The 12943-nt window shown below is 41.0% G+C and overlaps 1 protein-coding gene across 1 annotated transcript in view; it reads right to left on the bottom strand.

Moving 5' to 3' along the window:
- Nucleotides 1–12943, bottom strand: part of lmx1a (LIM homeobox transcription factor 1, alpha) — a 28294-nt gene that overhangs the window by 1443 nt on the left and 13908 nt on the right. The window contains exons 3-7 of the mRNA XM_082956610.1: nt 7279–7496; nt 6854–7053; nt 4400–4477; nt 1630–1702; nt 1110–1295 (exon numbers count right to left, since the gene is read on the bottom strand). Coding sequence (XP_082812736.1) covers nt 1110–1295; nt 1630–1702; nt 4400–4477; nt 6854–7053; nt 7279–7496 — 755 coding nt within the window. The remainder of the gene's footprint in view (nt 1–1109; nt 1296–1629; nt 1703–4399; nt 4478–6853; nt 7054–7278; nt 7497–12943) is intronic.

Raw genomic sequence — 12943 nt, 5'->3', positions numbered from 1 at the left:
TCAGATCACAAACACACCCCACAGAGTCATCACCTACAGAGAGATGAACCTGGAGAAGAGTCCCCTAAACAAGCTGGTCCTAGGGCTCAGATCACAAACACACCCCACAGAGTCATCACCTACAGAGAGATGAACCTGGAGAAGAGTCCCCTAAACAAGCTGGTCCTGGGGGTCTCAGATCACAAACACAAACAGACCCCACAGAGCCCCAGGACAGCAACACAATTAGACCCAACCAAATCATGAGAAAACAAAAAGATAATTACTTGACACATTGGAAAGAATAAACTCCCAAAAAACAGAGCAAACTAGAATGCTATTTGGCTCTAAACAGAGAGTACACTGACTGACCCAAACTTAAGGAAAGCTTTGACTATGTACAGACTCAGTGAGCATAGCCTTGCTATTGAGAAAGGCCGCCGTAGGCAGACCTGGCTCTCAAGAGAAGACAGGCTATGTGCACACTGCCCACATAATGAGGTAGAAGCTGAACTGCACTTCCTAACCTCCTGCCAAATGTATGACCATATTAGAGACATATTTCCCTCAGATTACACACAACCACAAATAATTAAAAACAAACCACATTTTGATCAACTCCCTTATCTATTTGGTGAAATACCACCGTGTGCCATCACAGCAGCAAGATTTGTGCCCTGCTGACACAAGAAAAGGGCAACCAGTGAAGAACAAACATCATTGTAAATACAACCCATGTTTATGTTTATTTATCTGCCCTTTTGTACTTTAACTATTTGCACATAATATGACATTTGAAATGTCTTTATTATTTTGGAATTTTTGTGAGTGTAATGTTTACTGTTAATTTTTATTGAGAGAGAGAGAGAGAGAGAGGAGGGGTATAGAGAGAGAGAGAGAGAGAGAGAGAGGAGGGGTATATATATATATATATATATATATATATATATATATATATAGAGAGAGAGAGAGAGAGAGAGAGAGAGAGAGAGAGAGAGAGAGAGAGAGAGAGAGAGAGAGAGAGAGAGAGTATAGAGAGAATGGAGGGGCCATCATAGTGTGTGTTGTTTTGACATGTAAGTTCTACAGTTTTCACTGTACTATAGTAGAGGAGTATTGCTTGTATTTACCGTAGGGGTGCATGTGGTCCCCGGGCATCTGTGGAGGGGTGAGTCCCTGTCTAAAGGGTTCCATGTCATATTCCTGCACCCCCAAGGAGGTGGCCTGGGCCAGGGCCTGCATCTGCTGGAGGCTGGGGTGGTGGTGCTGGGGTGGTGGTGCTGGGGGTGGTGGTACAAACTCAGAGGGTTCAGGTCAGAGGTCAGACTACCACAGGAGGGCGCTGTGGAGCACATGAATCACAGGAATCACAGGAATCACAGGATAGGTCAATCTCAACAAATCAACAATATAACAATTACGCATACTAGATAAGCTTACCCTGTGTGTGTTGGTGTGTGTGTGTGTGTTGGTGTGTGTGTGTGTGTGTGTGTGTGTGTGTGTGTGTGTGTGTGTGTGTGTGTGTGTGTGTGTGTGTGTGTGTGTGTGTGGTGTGTGTGTGTGTAACATGACCCTATTACGTGGAACCAACGTGGAACAGAAGTTGAATTGAGGTCTGTGCCTAGTGGGTGGTACAGTACAGTAGCCTACCAGTGTGATGTGCTGGCTGTTCATGCTGCTCTTGTTGCTGCTGCTGTTGCTGCCTTCTTGCCAGTTTCTTCATCTACAATATAAACAGATAGAATTTAATTACATATACAGTTACATCTACAATATAAACAGATAGAATTTAATTACATATACAGTTACATCTACAATATAAACAGATATAATTTAATTACATATACAGTTACATCTACAATATAAACAGATATAATTTAATTACATATACAGTTACATCTACAATATAAACAGATATAATTTAATTACATATACAGTTAAATCCACAATATAAACAGAAATATAATTTAATTACATATACAGTTACTTCTACAATATAAACAGATATAATTTAATTACATATACAGTTACATCTACAATATAAACAGAAATATAATTTAATTACATATACAGTTAAATCCACAATATAAACAGAAATATAATTTAATTACATATACAGTTACTTCTACAATATAAACAGATATAATTTAATTACATCTACAGTTACATCTACAATATCAACAGATATATAATTGAATTACATATACAGTTACAATATAAACAGAAATATAATTTAATTACATATACAGTTACTTCTACAATATAAACAGATATAATTTAATTACATATACAGTTACATCTACAATATCAACAGATATATAATTTAATTACATATACAGTTACAATATAAACAGAAATATAATTGAATTACATATACAGTTACATCTACAATATAAACATAAATATAATTTAATTACATATTCAGTTACATCTACAAAATCAACAGAAATATAATTGAATTACATATACAGTTACATCTACAATATAAACAGATATATAATTTAATTACATATACAGTTACAATATAAACAGAAATATAATTTAATTACATATACAGTTACATCTACAATATAAACAAAAATAAAATGTAATTACATATACAGTTACATCTACAATATAAACAGATATATAATTTAATTACATATACAGTTACATCTACAATATAAACATAAATATAATTTAATTACATATACAGTTACATTTACAATATCAACAGAAATATAATTTAATTACATATACAGTTACATCTACAATATAAACAGATATATAATTTAATTACATATTTACAGTTAAATCCACAATATAAACATAAATATAATTTAATTACATATACAGTTACATCTACAATATCAACAGAAATATAATTTAATTACATATTTACAGTTACATCTACAATATAAACAGAAATATAATTTAATTACATATTTACAGTTAAATCCACAATATAAACAGAAATATAATTTAATTACATATTTACAGTTAAATCCACAATATAAACATAAATATAATTTAATTACATATTTACAGTTAAATCCACAATATAAACATCGATATAATTTAATTACATATTTACAGTTAAATCCACAATATAAACATAAATATAATTTCATTACATATTTACAGTTAAACCTACAATATAAACATAAATATAATTTCATTACATATACAGTTCCATCTACAATATCAACAGAAATATAATTTAATTACATATACAGTTACATTTACAATATAAACAGATATATAATTTAATTACATATACAGTTATATTTACAATATAAACATAAATATAATTTAATTACATATTTACAGTTAAATCTACAATATAAACATAAATATAATTTAATTACATATTTACAGTTAAATCCACAATATAAACATAAATATAATTTAATTACATATTTACAGTTAAATCCACAATATAAACATAAATATAATTTAATTACATATTTACAGTTAAATCTACAATATAAACAGATATAATTTAATTACATATACAGTTACATTTACAATATCAACAGAAATATAATTTAATTACATATACAGTTACATTTACAATATAAACAGATATAATTTCATTACATCTACAGTTACATTTACAATATAAACAGATATATAATTTCATTACATCTACGGTTACATCTACAATATAAACAGAAATATAATTTAATTACATATACAGTTACATTTACAATATCAACAGAAATATAATTTAATTACATATACAGTTACATCTACAATATAAACAGATATAATTTCATTACATCTACAGTTACATTTACAATATCAACAGAAATATAATTTAATTACATATACAGTTACATCTACAATATAAACAGAAATATAATTTAATTACATATACAGTTACATTTACAATATAAACAGATATCATTTCATTACATCTACAGTTACATCTACAATATAAACAGATATAATTTAATTACAACTACAGTTACATCTACAATATAAACAGATATCATTTCATTACATCTACAGTTACATCTACAATATAAACAGATATAATTTAATTACAACTACAGTTACATCTACAATATAAACAGATATCATTTCATTACATCTACAGTTACATCTCACTCCACAGCCTCTCTCTCAAACCTGGTCTTCATAGGAACATGTTCACTCAGTTGAAACGTATTAATAGTGGAGGGAAAGAAAATAGCATATTTCATGGAGAGAAAACCACACACGCTGCCCGCTGGAAGGAAATACAGCCCTTATCTGGAAGGATCTATGAGTGAGATGTCATCAGTTTCCTGAATAGAGAGATAACAGGAGTGATTTCCAGGTTGGCAGCACAGCACACTGCCGAAAGAGTTCCGTTATTAATGGTACACATGAAAGTATCTGGGAGGTAGAAAGAGTGTTGAGGGGTGGGGGTGCAGGCAGCATCACATTACTGTACCTTGGCTCTTTGGTTTTGGAACCAGACCTGCACGACTCTCACGCTCAGACCGGTCTCCGCTGCCAAGGTCTCTCTTACCTTGGAGAGGAAGGGAAGGACAGAGGGAAGGGAGGGGTAGGGACAGAGAGAGAGAATATGAGAGGGACAGAGGGAGAGAAGAGAGGGACAGAGGGACAGAGGGAGAGAAGATGAGAGGGACAGAGGGAGAGAAGAGTAGAGGGGCAGAGAGAGAGAAGAGGGAGAGAAGAGGGACAGAGGGAGAGAAGATGAGAGGGACAGAGGGAGAGAAGAGTAGAGGGGCAGAGAGAGAGAAGAGGGACAGAGGGAGAGAAGAGGGACAGAGGGAGAGAAGAGGGACAGAGGGAGAGAAGAGGGACAGAGGGAGAGAAGAGGGACAGAGGGAGAGAAGATGAGAGGGACAGAGGGAGAGAAGATGAGAGGGACAGAGGGAGAGAAGAGTAGAGGGGCAGAGAGAGAGAAGAGGGACAGAGGGAGAGAAGAGGGACAGAGGGAGAGAAGATGAGAGGGACAGAGGGAGAGAAGATGAGAGGGACAGAGGGAGAGAAGAGGGACAGAAGGAGAGAAGAGGAGAAGGACAGAGGGAGATGAGAGAAGAGGGACAGAGGGAGATGAGAGGAGAGGGACAGAGAGAGAGAAGAGGGACAGAGGGAGAGGCGAGGGACAGAGAAAAGAAGGGAGGGACAGTGCGAGAGAAGAAGAGGTGAAGAGGGGGGACAGAGGGAGAGAAGAGGGGGGGGCAGAGTGAGAGAAGAGGAGAGGGACAGAAGGATAGAAGAGGAGAGGGACAGAGTGAGAGAAGAGGAGAGGGACAGAGGGATAGAAGAGGAGAGGGACAGAGTGAGAGAAGAGGAGAGGGACAGAGGGAGAGAAGAGGAGAGGGACAGAGGGAGAGAATAGGGACAGAGAGAAGAAGGGAGAGACAGAGCGAGAGAAGAGGATAGGGACAGAGGGAGAGAAGGAGAGAAGGAGAGAAGAGGAGAGGGACAGAGGGAGAGAAGGAGAGAAGGAGAGAAGAGGAGAGGGACAGAGGGAGAGAAGAGGGGGGTGACAGAGGGAGAGAAGAGGAGAGGGACAGAGGGAGAGAAGAGGAGCGGGACAGAGGGAGAGAAGAGGAGAGGGACAGAGGGAGAGAAGAGGAGAGGGACAGAGGGAGAGAAGAGGGACAGAGGGAGAGAAGAGGAGAGGGACAGAGGGAGAGAAGAGGGACAGAGGGAGAGGAGAGGAGAGGGACAGAGGGAGAGAAGAGGGACAGAGGGAGAGAAGAGGAGAGGGACAGAGGGAGAGAAGAGGAGAGGGACAGAGGGAGAGAAGAGGGACAGAGGGAGAGGAGAGGGACAGAGGGAGAGAAGAGGAGAGGGACAGAGGGAGAGAAGAGGGACAGAGGGAGAGGAGAGGGACAGAGGGAGAGAAGAGGGACAGAGGGAGAGAAGAGGAGAGGGACAGAGGGAGAGAAGAGGGACAGAGGGAGAGAAGAGGGACAGAGGGAGAGAAGAGGGACAGAGGGAGAGAAGAGGAGAGGGACAGAGGGAGAGAAGAGGGACAGAGGGAGAGAAGAGGAGAGGGACAGAGGGAGAGAAGAGGAGAGGGACAGAGGGAGAGAAGAGGGACAGAGGGAGAGGAGAGGGACAGAGGGAGAGAAGAGGAGAGGGACAGAGGGAGAGAAGAGGGACAGAGGGAGAGGAGAGGGACAGAGGGAGAGAAGAGGGACAGAGGGAGAGAAGAGGAGAGGGACAGAGGGAGAGAAGAGGGACAGAGGGAGAGAAGAGGGACAGAGGGAGAGAAGAGGGACAGAGGGAGAGAAGAGGGACAGAGGGAGAGAAGAGGAGAGGGACAGAGGGAGAGAAGAGGGACAGAGGGAGAGAAGAGGAGAGGGACAGAGGGAGAGAAGAGGGACAGAGGGAGAGAAGAGGAGAGGGACAGAGGGAGAGAAGAGGGACAGAGGGAGAGAAGAGGAGAGGGACAGAGGGAGAGAAGAGGGACATAGGGAAAGAAGAGGAGAGGGACAGAGGGAGAGAAGAGGGACAGAGGGAGAGAAGAGGAGAGGGACAGAGGGAGAGAAGAGGGACAGAGGGAGAGAAGAGGAGAGGGACAGAGGGAGAGAAGAGGGACATAGGGAAAGAAGAGGAGAGGGACAGAGGGAGAGAAGAGGGGAGGGACAGAGAAAGGGAAGGACAGAAGGAAGGAGAGAGAGGAAGTAAACGTGATATGACCCTTGTAATCTACATACCCTAATATAAGGACACTTCCATGATGACTCATATCAGTACAGCGTATTAACTATAGCTATCAAACCTCAGACCCTTGTGATGAAGACAATAATCCGCTGTTGGAGAGTATTCTGAGTGAGGACCCTTCAAAGTGCAAACTACAACCCCAGCTTTTCTACATTCTTTTTAGGAGCCCTTCATGGTGTGGTGTACACCTAGGCCCTACCTTCCGGCAGGGCTTGGAGGAGACTTCGAAGGATGCTTTGAAGGCCCGTCTCTGGTGGGTGGTCAGAATGGTGCGTGGACGTTTGGGTCGTTTGTGTTCAGGGTCGTCTGCTCCGCCGCCACGTCTGCCTGAAGCCTTCACACTGCCCTCATCCCCTTTCTCCTCCTCCTCCTCCTCCTCCTCCTCATCATCACTTTCACCTGCCAAGACAGGACAAAGGGAAAAAATCCATATATAACCATTCTGAAGTTTATAGACACATACACACACACACACACACACACACACACACACACACACACACACACACACACACACACACACACACACACACACACACACACACACACACACACACACACACACACACACACACACACACACACACATACACACACAAACACAAACACACACAGAACGTGTACCTGAGTCTGATGAGGTGGGTCTGTCCACTTCCTGGTTGTAGTCTCTAGCACAGAGCAACCGTCCTTCCCTGAGGACACAGCAGTCTCCAGTCCGCAGAAGACAGGAACAGAGACTGCAGTTAAAACAGGCCAGGTGGAACACTGCAGCTCCAGCATGCATCACCAGCTCTGCAGGGGAGATGGCCTCTGCACAGCCACCACACCTCACTGCAAACAGACTGGGGAGAGAGAGAGAGAGAGAGAGAGAGAGAGAGAGAGAGAGAGAGAGAGAGAGAGAGAGAGAGCGTTTAAACCTAAACAAGTTTAAACAATCTAGGTTTCTAGGTTTAAACATAATCTAGGTTTGACTTTCAACGAGCATTGCTACTAATGACTTTTGTATTGAGCACTTTTTACGTCTCTACTGCTCTGGTGCACTGCTTGAGTGACAGCTCCTCCACCCCAAATAATAGTTCAACACACCACGCTTCCCAGACACAACTTCTCTAGACGAGCTCTCAGAGGTTACTGGAATGTTGCTGAGTCGTTCAGTCAATCAAGACTGCCAGCTTTCATACCCCCTCCTTCTCCCCCTCTCCCTCTGCTCTCCCTCAGACACTCAGACAAATACCCCCAGAGTGGCGAGTGTCCATCTTAGCGCCTGGCAACCAGCACTGGGGGCTCAGCCTCGGAGACTGTTACTGTTACGGCTCTGGCTGCCGTGTCCGAGGCCGCGCTCCCGGGAAGCGGTAGAAAGGCGCTCCACATGCCATGGCTCCAGCCGGGGGGGGGGAATCAGGAATCCCGAAGTGAGAGGCTGGGACTGCCGGTCCCGGGAATTATCTGCGGAATTATCCCTAAATCTGCTTAACCTGAGAGGAACTAAAGAAGAGCCAGACCCGAATCAGCAGACGTATTATTCCGCTTTCTGGCAGCCACAGCAGTTTGGGTCTGTCAACCAGGATGGTGCGTCATCAGTTTGGATCTGGGGGTTGTTTTCTGACTTGATAGAACCAAGGGTCACACCAGTGGCGTCTCCATGGAAACTTGAGAGGATGACTCGTTTTTTGTCTCTTTGCTAGGGAAGTGGATGCTATGTTTTTGTCTCTTTGCTAGGGAAGTGGATGCTATGTTTTTGTCTCTTTGCTAGGGAAGTGGATGCTGTGTTTTTGTCTCTTTGCTAGGGAAGTGGATGCTGTGTTTTTGTCTCTTTGCTAGGGAAGTGGATGCTATGTTTTTGTCTCTTTGCTAGGGAAGTGGATGCTATGTTTTTGTCTCTTTGCTAGGGCAGTGGATGCTATGTTTTTGTCTCTTTGCTAGGGAAGTGGATGCTGTGTTTTTGTCTCTTTGCTAGGGAAGTGGATGCTGTGTCTTTGTCTCTTTGCTAGGGAAGTGGATGCTATGTATGCATCGTTCATAAAAAAGGAATGATCTGAAAATCAATGTTAGGCCTAAAGAAAGGTCAATACTTTTGTCATAGATTTATATAATGATAGGGTTATGTTACCGACTATTCAGTACCATAAATAAGACCATTCCGAACCGGACCAAAAAACAACATCTGTGGATGTTGAAATCAAGGACAAGGCGTACGGACCAAATCTGAACCAGAAATAGATGAACAAACTAACAAGTGCATGTGAATATCTTCAGTTAGCTCCATTTTCTTATTTTAAGTGGATTTCACAATATTGAATGTGATATAACGCTTTCTTCATTGACATGTAGACATAAGTGAATGTATATACAGTTGAAATTTGGCCCCAAAAAAACTATGACCAAAATAACAAGTACAGTACCAGTCAAAAGTTTGGACACACCTACTCATTACAGGGTTTTTCTTTATTTAGACTATTTTCTACATTGTAGAATAATAGTGAAGACATAAAAACTATGAAATAACACATATGGAATCATGTAGTAACCAAAAAAGTGTTAAACAAATCAAAATATATTTTACATTTGAGATTCTTCAAAGTAGTCACCCTTTGCCTTGATGACACCTTTGCACACTCTTGGCATTCTCTCAACCAGCTTCATGAGGTAGTCACCTGGAATGCATTTCAATTAACAGGTGTGCCTTGTTAAGAGTTAATTGGTGGAATTTCTTTCCTTCTTAATGCGTTTGAACCAATCAGTTGTGTTGTGACAAGGTAGGGGTGGTATACTGAAGATAGCCCTATTTGGTAAAAGACCAAGTCCGTATTATGGCAAGAACAGCTCAAATAAGCAAAGAGAAACAACAGTCCATCCTTACTTTAAGACATGAAGGTCAGTCAATCTGGAAAATGTCAAGAACTTTGAAAGTTTCTTCAAGTGCAGTTGCAAAAACCATCAAGCGCTATGATGAAACTGGCTCTCATGAGGACCACCACAGGAAAGGAAGACCCAGAATTACCTCTGCTGCAGAGTATAAGTTCATTAAAGTTACCCGCCTCAGAAATTACAGCCCAAATAAAAGCTTCACAGAGTTCAAATAAAAGACACATCTCAACATCAACTGTTCAGCGGAGACTGCGTGAATCAGGCCTTCATGGTCAAATTGCTGCAAAGAAACCACTACTAAAGGACACTAATAAGAAGAAGAGACTTGCTTGGGCCAAGAAACACGAGCAATGGACATTAGACCGGTAGGAAATCTGTCCTTTGGTCTGCTGAGTCCACATTTGAGATTTTTGGTTCCAACGGCCGTGTCTTTGAAACGCAGAGTAGGTGATCTCTGAATGTGAGGTTCCCACTGTGAAGCATGGAGGTGGAGGTGTGATGGTGTGGGGGTGCTTTGCAAGTGACACTATCTGTGATTTATTTAGAGTTCAAGGCACACTTAACCAGAATGGCTACCGCAGCGATACGCCGTCACATCTGGTTTGTGCTTAGTGGGACTATCATTTTTTTTTCAACAGGACAATGACCCAACACACCTCCAAGCTGTGTAAGGGCTATTTGACCAAGAAGGAGAGTGATGGAGTTTCAAGTGACGGGTCGAGAGTTTCAAGTTCCTTGGTGTCCACATCACCAACAAACTATCATGGTCCAAACACACCAAGACAGTTGTGCTGCATCAGATGACCTGGCCTCCACAATCACCTGACCTCAATGGTCGGGATGGTTTGGGATGAGTTGGACCGCAGAGTGAAGGAAAAGCAGCAAACAAGTGCTCAGCATATGTGGGAACTCCTTCAAGACTGTTGGAAAAGCCTTCCAGGTGAAGCTGGTTGAGAGAATGCCAAGCGTGTACAAAGCTTTCATCAAGACAAAGGATGGCTACTTTGAAGAATTTTGATTGGTACTGTATTTTCCATGTCCGTAAAATATGTTTTTTAATTGTCCATACATAATGTATTTTCAGTGTCCGGAAAATACAAAATTTCAATGTCCGGAAAATACTTATTTTCAAAATTCTGAAAATACTTATTTTCAACTTTAATTCAGAACTGAAAATGAACCTAATTAAAACATCTGGAGAATATGTATTTTCAACGTAATTTTGCTTACTGGGTATATCCTATTGATATTTACCTACACAGTATGTTCGTGTTGGAACAAGAAGTAGCCCTGAATTGAACATGTTGTTTACTGTTACGAACCAACAACATGACCCCAAGTATGACCTCCAAGAATCATGTTTTCACACAAAAAACAAAAAGACACTCAGACACAGAGGTTAAAATGTCACAGTGGAAACAGTGGTGTAAACAGCAACACCCCAAAGCCCTGCATTGCTGAGACCTATTGGTGTTGCTGTGGGGTTGCCGGGGAAACGGTCAAGCTTATTCTAAGTAGCCCATGAGGGGACCAACACAAGCTGTCTGCCAACCCTTAATGTCTTTGGTATGTGCACTCATTTTACCAAGACAGCACCTATGGCATGGTTCCCCAACTGGCGGCCTACGGCCCGGATTTGGCCCACGGGTGGTTTATTTGGCCCCCCAAGTTTTCTAAGCAAGAAAAAAAAAAAGACTGTAAAAGCACCAGGGGCCAATTTATCAATCATGCATAGGCACAATCTATGCGTAAACCATGCGCTGGATTATTTCCACACAAATTGTGAGATTCATCAATAGGAACGTTTGAGAGCGTGAGTAAATGTACGCACAGCCACGACCATGCATAGGCACAGTGCCAAGTGGTGGAAAAGGGAACTGCTTGTCAAGCATAGGGATTTCTTGATTGACATGCTTTAATAATTTCAACACATTGCATTTGTTACGATACTAATCCATATTGAGTACAGTCATTTGTTAAATTAGAGGTGAAAGTGAAACCATTGTGTAAACACTATTAAAAAAATGATATGATGGGAAATGGAATGAGAGATGGTTAAACTTGATCCGTTTGGAGATTTGCCACACGCTGCAGAGAGGTAGATTTTACAGACAGGTGGGACTTTTTCTGCAGAAAGTACAGATTGGCTCAACAAGTATAGTTTCCAAAAACCAATCTTATAGGATTTTTGCGAGGATTTAAGACCTACTTTTAAAAAGGCAAACACATGCCATTCTCATTCAGATCCAAGTGCTATTCACACTCAAGTTTTTGACAATGGGCACTTTTCAGCGAGAGCTTGCAGATCGGCATCTCATAGCCCTCGATGAGCCAATATTTTGGATGCAATAATCAGCTAAGTGAACAGTAACACATACATTTTACATTTATATTTTAGTCATTTAGCAGACACTCTTATCCAGAGTGACTTACAGTTAATGCATTCATTTTAAGATAGTTTTTATTTTTTATTTTTCCTCTATTTAATTAGGCAAGCCAGTTAAGAACAAATTCTTATTTTCAATGACGGCTTACCAGGGAACAGTGGGTTGAATGACTTGTTCAGAGGCAGAACAACAGATTTTTACATTGTTACCTTGTCAGAGGATTCGATCCAGCAACCTTTTAGTTACTGTCCCAAAGCTCTAACCACTAGGCTACCTACCTGCTACCTGGCTACTGGTATAGAGAGTATATTTTTCCTGGCTACAGGTATAGAGAGTATATTTTTCCTGGCTACAGGTATAGAGAGTATATTTTTCCTGGCTACAGGTATAGAGAGTATATTTTTCCTGGCTACAGGTATAGAGAGTATATTTTTCCTGGCTACAGGTATAGAGAGTATATTTTTCCTGGCTACAGGTATAGAGAGTATATTTTTCCTGGCTACAGGTATAGAGAGTATATTTTTCCTGGCTACAGGTATAGAGAGTATATTTTTCCTGGCTACAGGTATAGAGAGTATATTTTTCCTGGCTACAGGTATAGAGAGTATATTTTTCCTGGCAACAGGTATAGAGAGTATATTTTTCCTGGCTACAGGTATAGAGAGTATATTTTTCCTGGCTACAGGTATAGAGAGTATATTTTTCCTGGCTACAGGTATAGAGAGTATATTTTTCCTGGCTACAGGTATAGAGAGTATATTTTTCCTGGCTACAGGTATAGAGAGTATATTTTTCCTGGCTACAGGTATAGAGAGTATATTTTTCCTGGCTACAGGTATAGAGAGTATATTTTTCCTGGCTACAGGTATAGAGAGTATATTTTTCCTGGCTACAGGTATAGAGAGTATATTTTTCCTGGCTACAGGTATAGAGAGTATATTTTTCCTCAATAACGTACCTATGAGTAGAGTCAGAGCTAGAAGGCGGGGGGGGGGGGCAACTGGGCGAGCCGAATAAAACCTTTTGATTGGTTT

The sequence above is a fragment of the Salmo salar genome, chromosome 10 (assembly GCF_965601325.2).
Source record: "Salmo salar chromosome 10, fSalSal1, whole genome shotgun sequence".
In the NCBI taxonomy this organism is placed as follows: Eukaryota; Metazoa; Chordata; class Actinopteri; order Salmoniformes; family Salmonidae; genus Salmo; species Salmo salar.
This window is presented reverse-complemented; position numbering and strand designations above follow the sequence as displayed.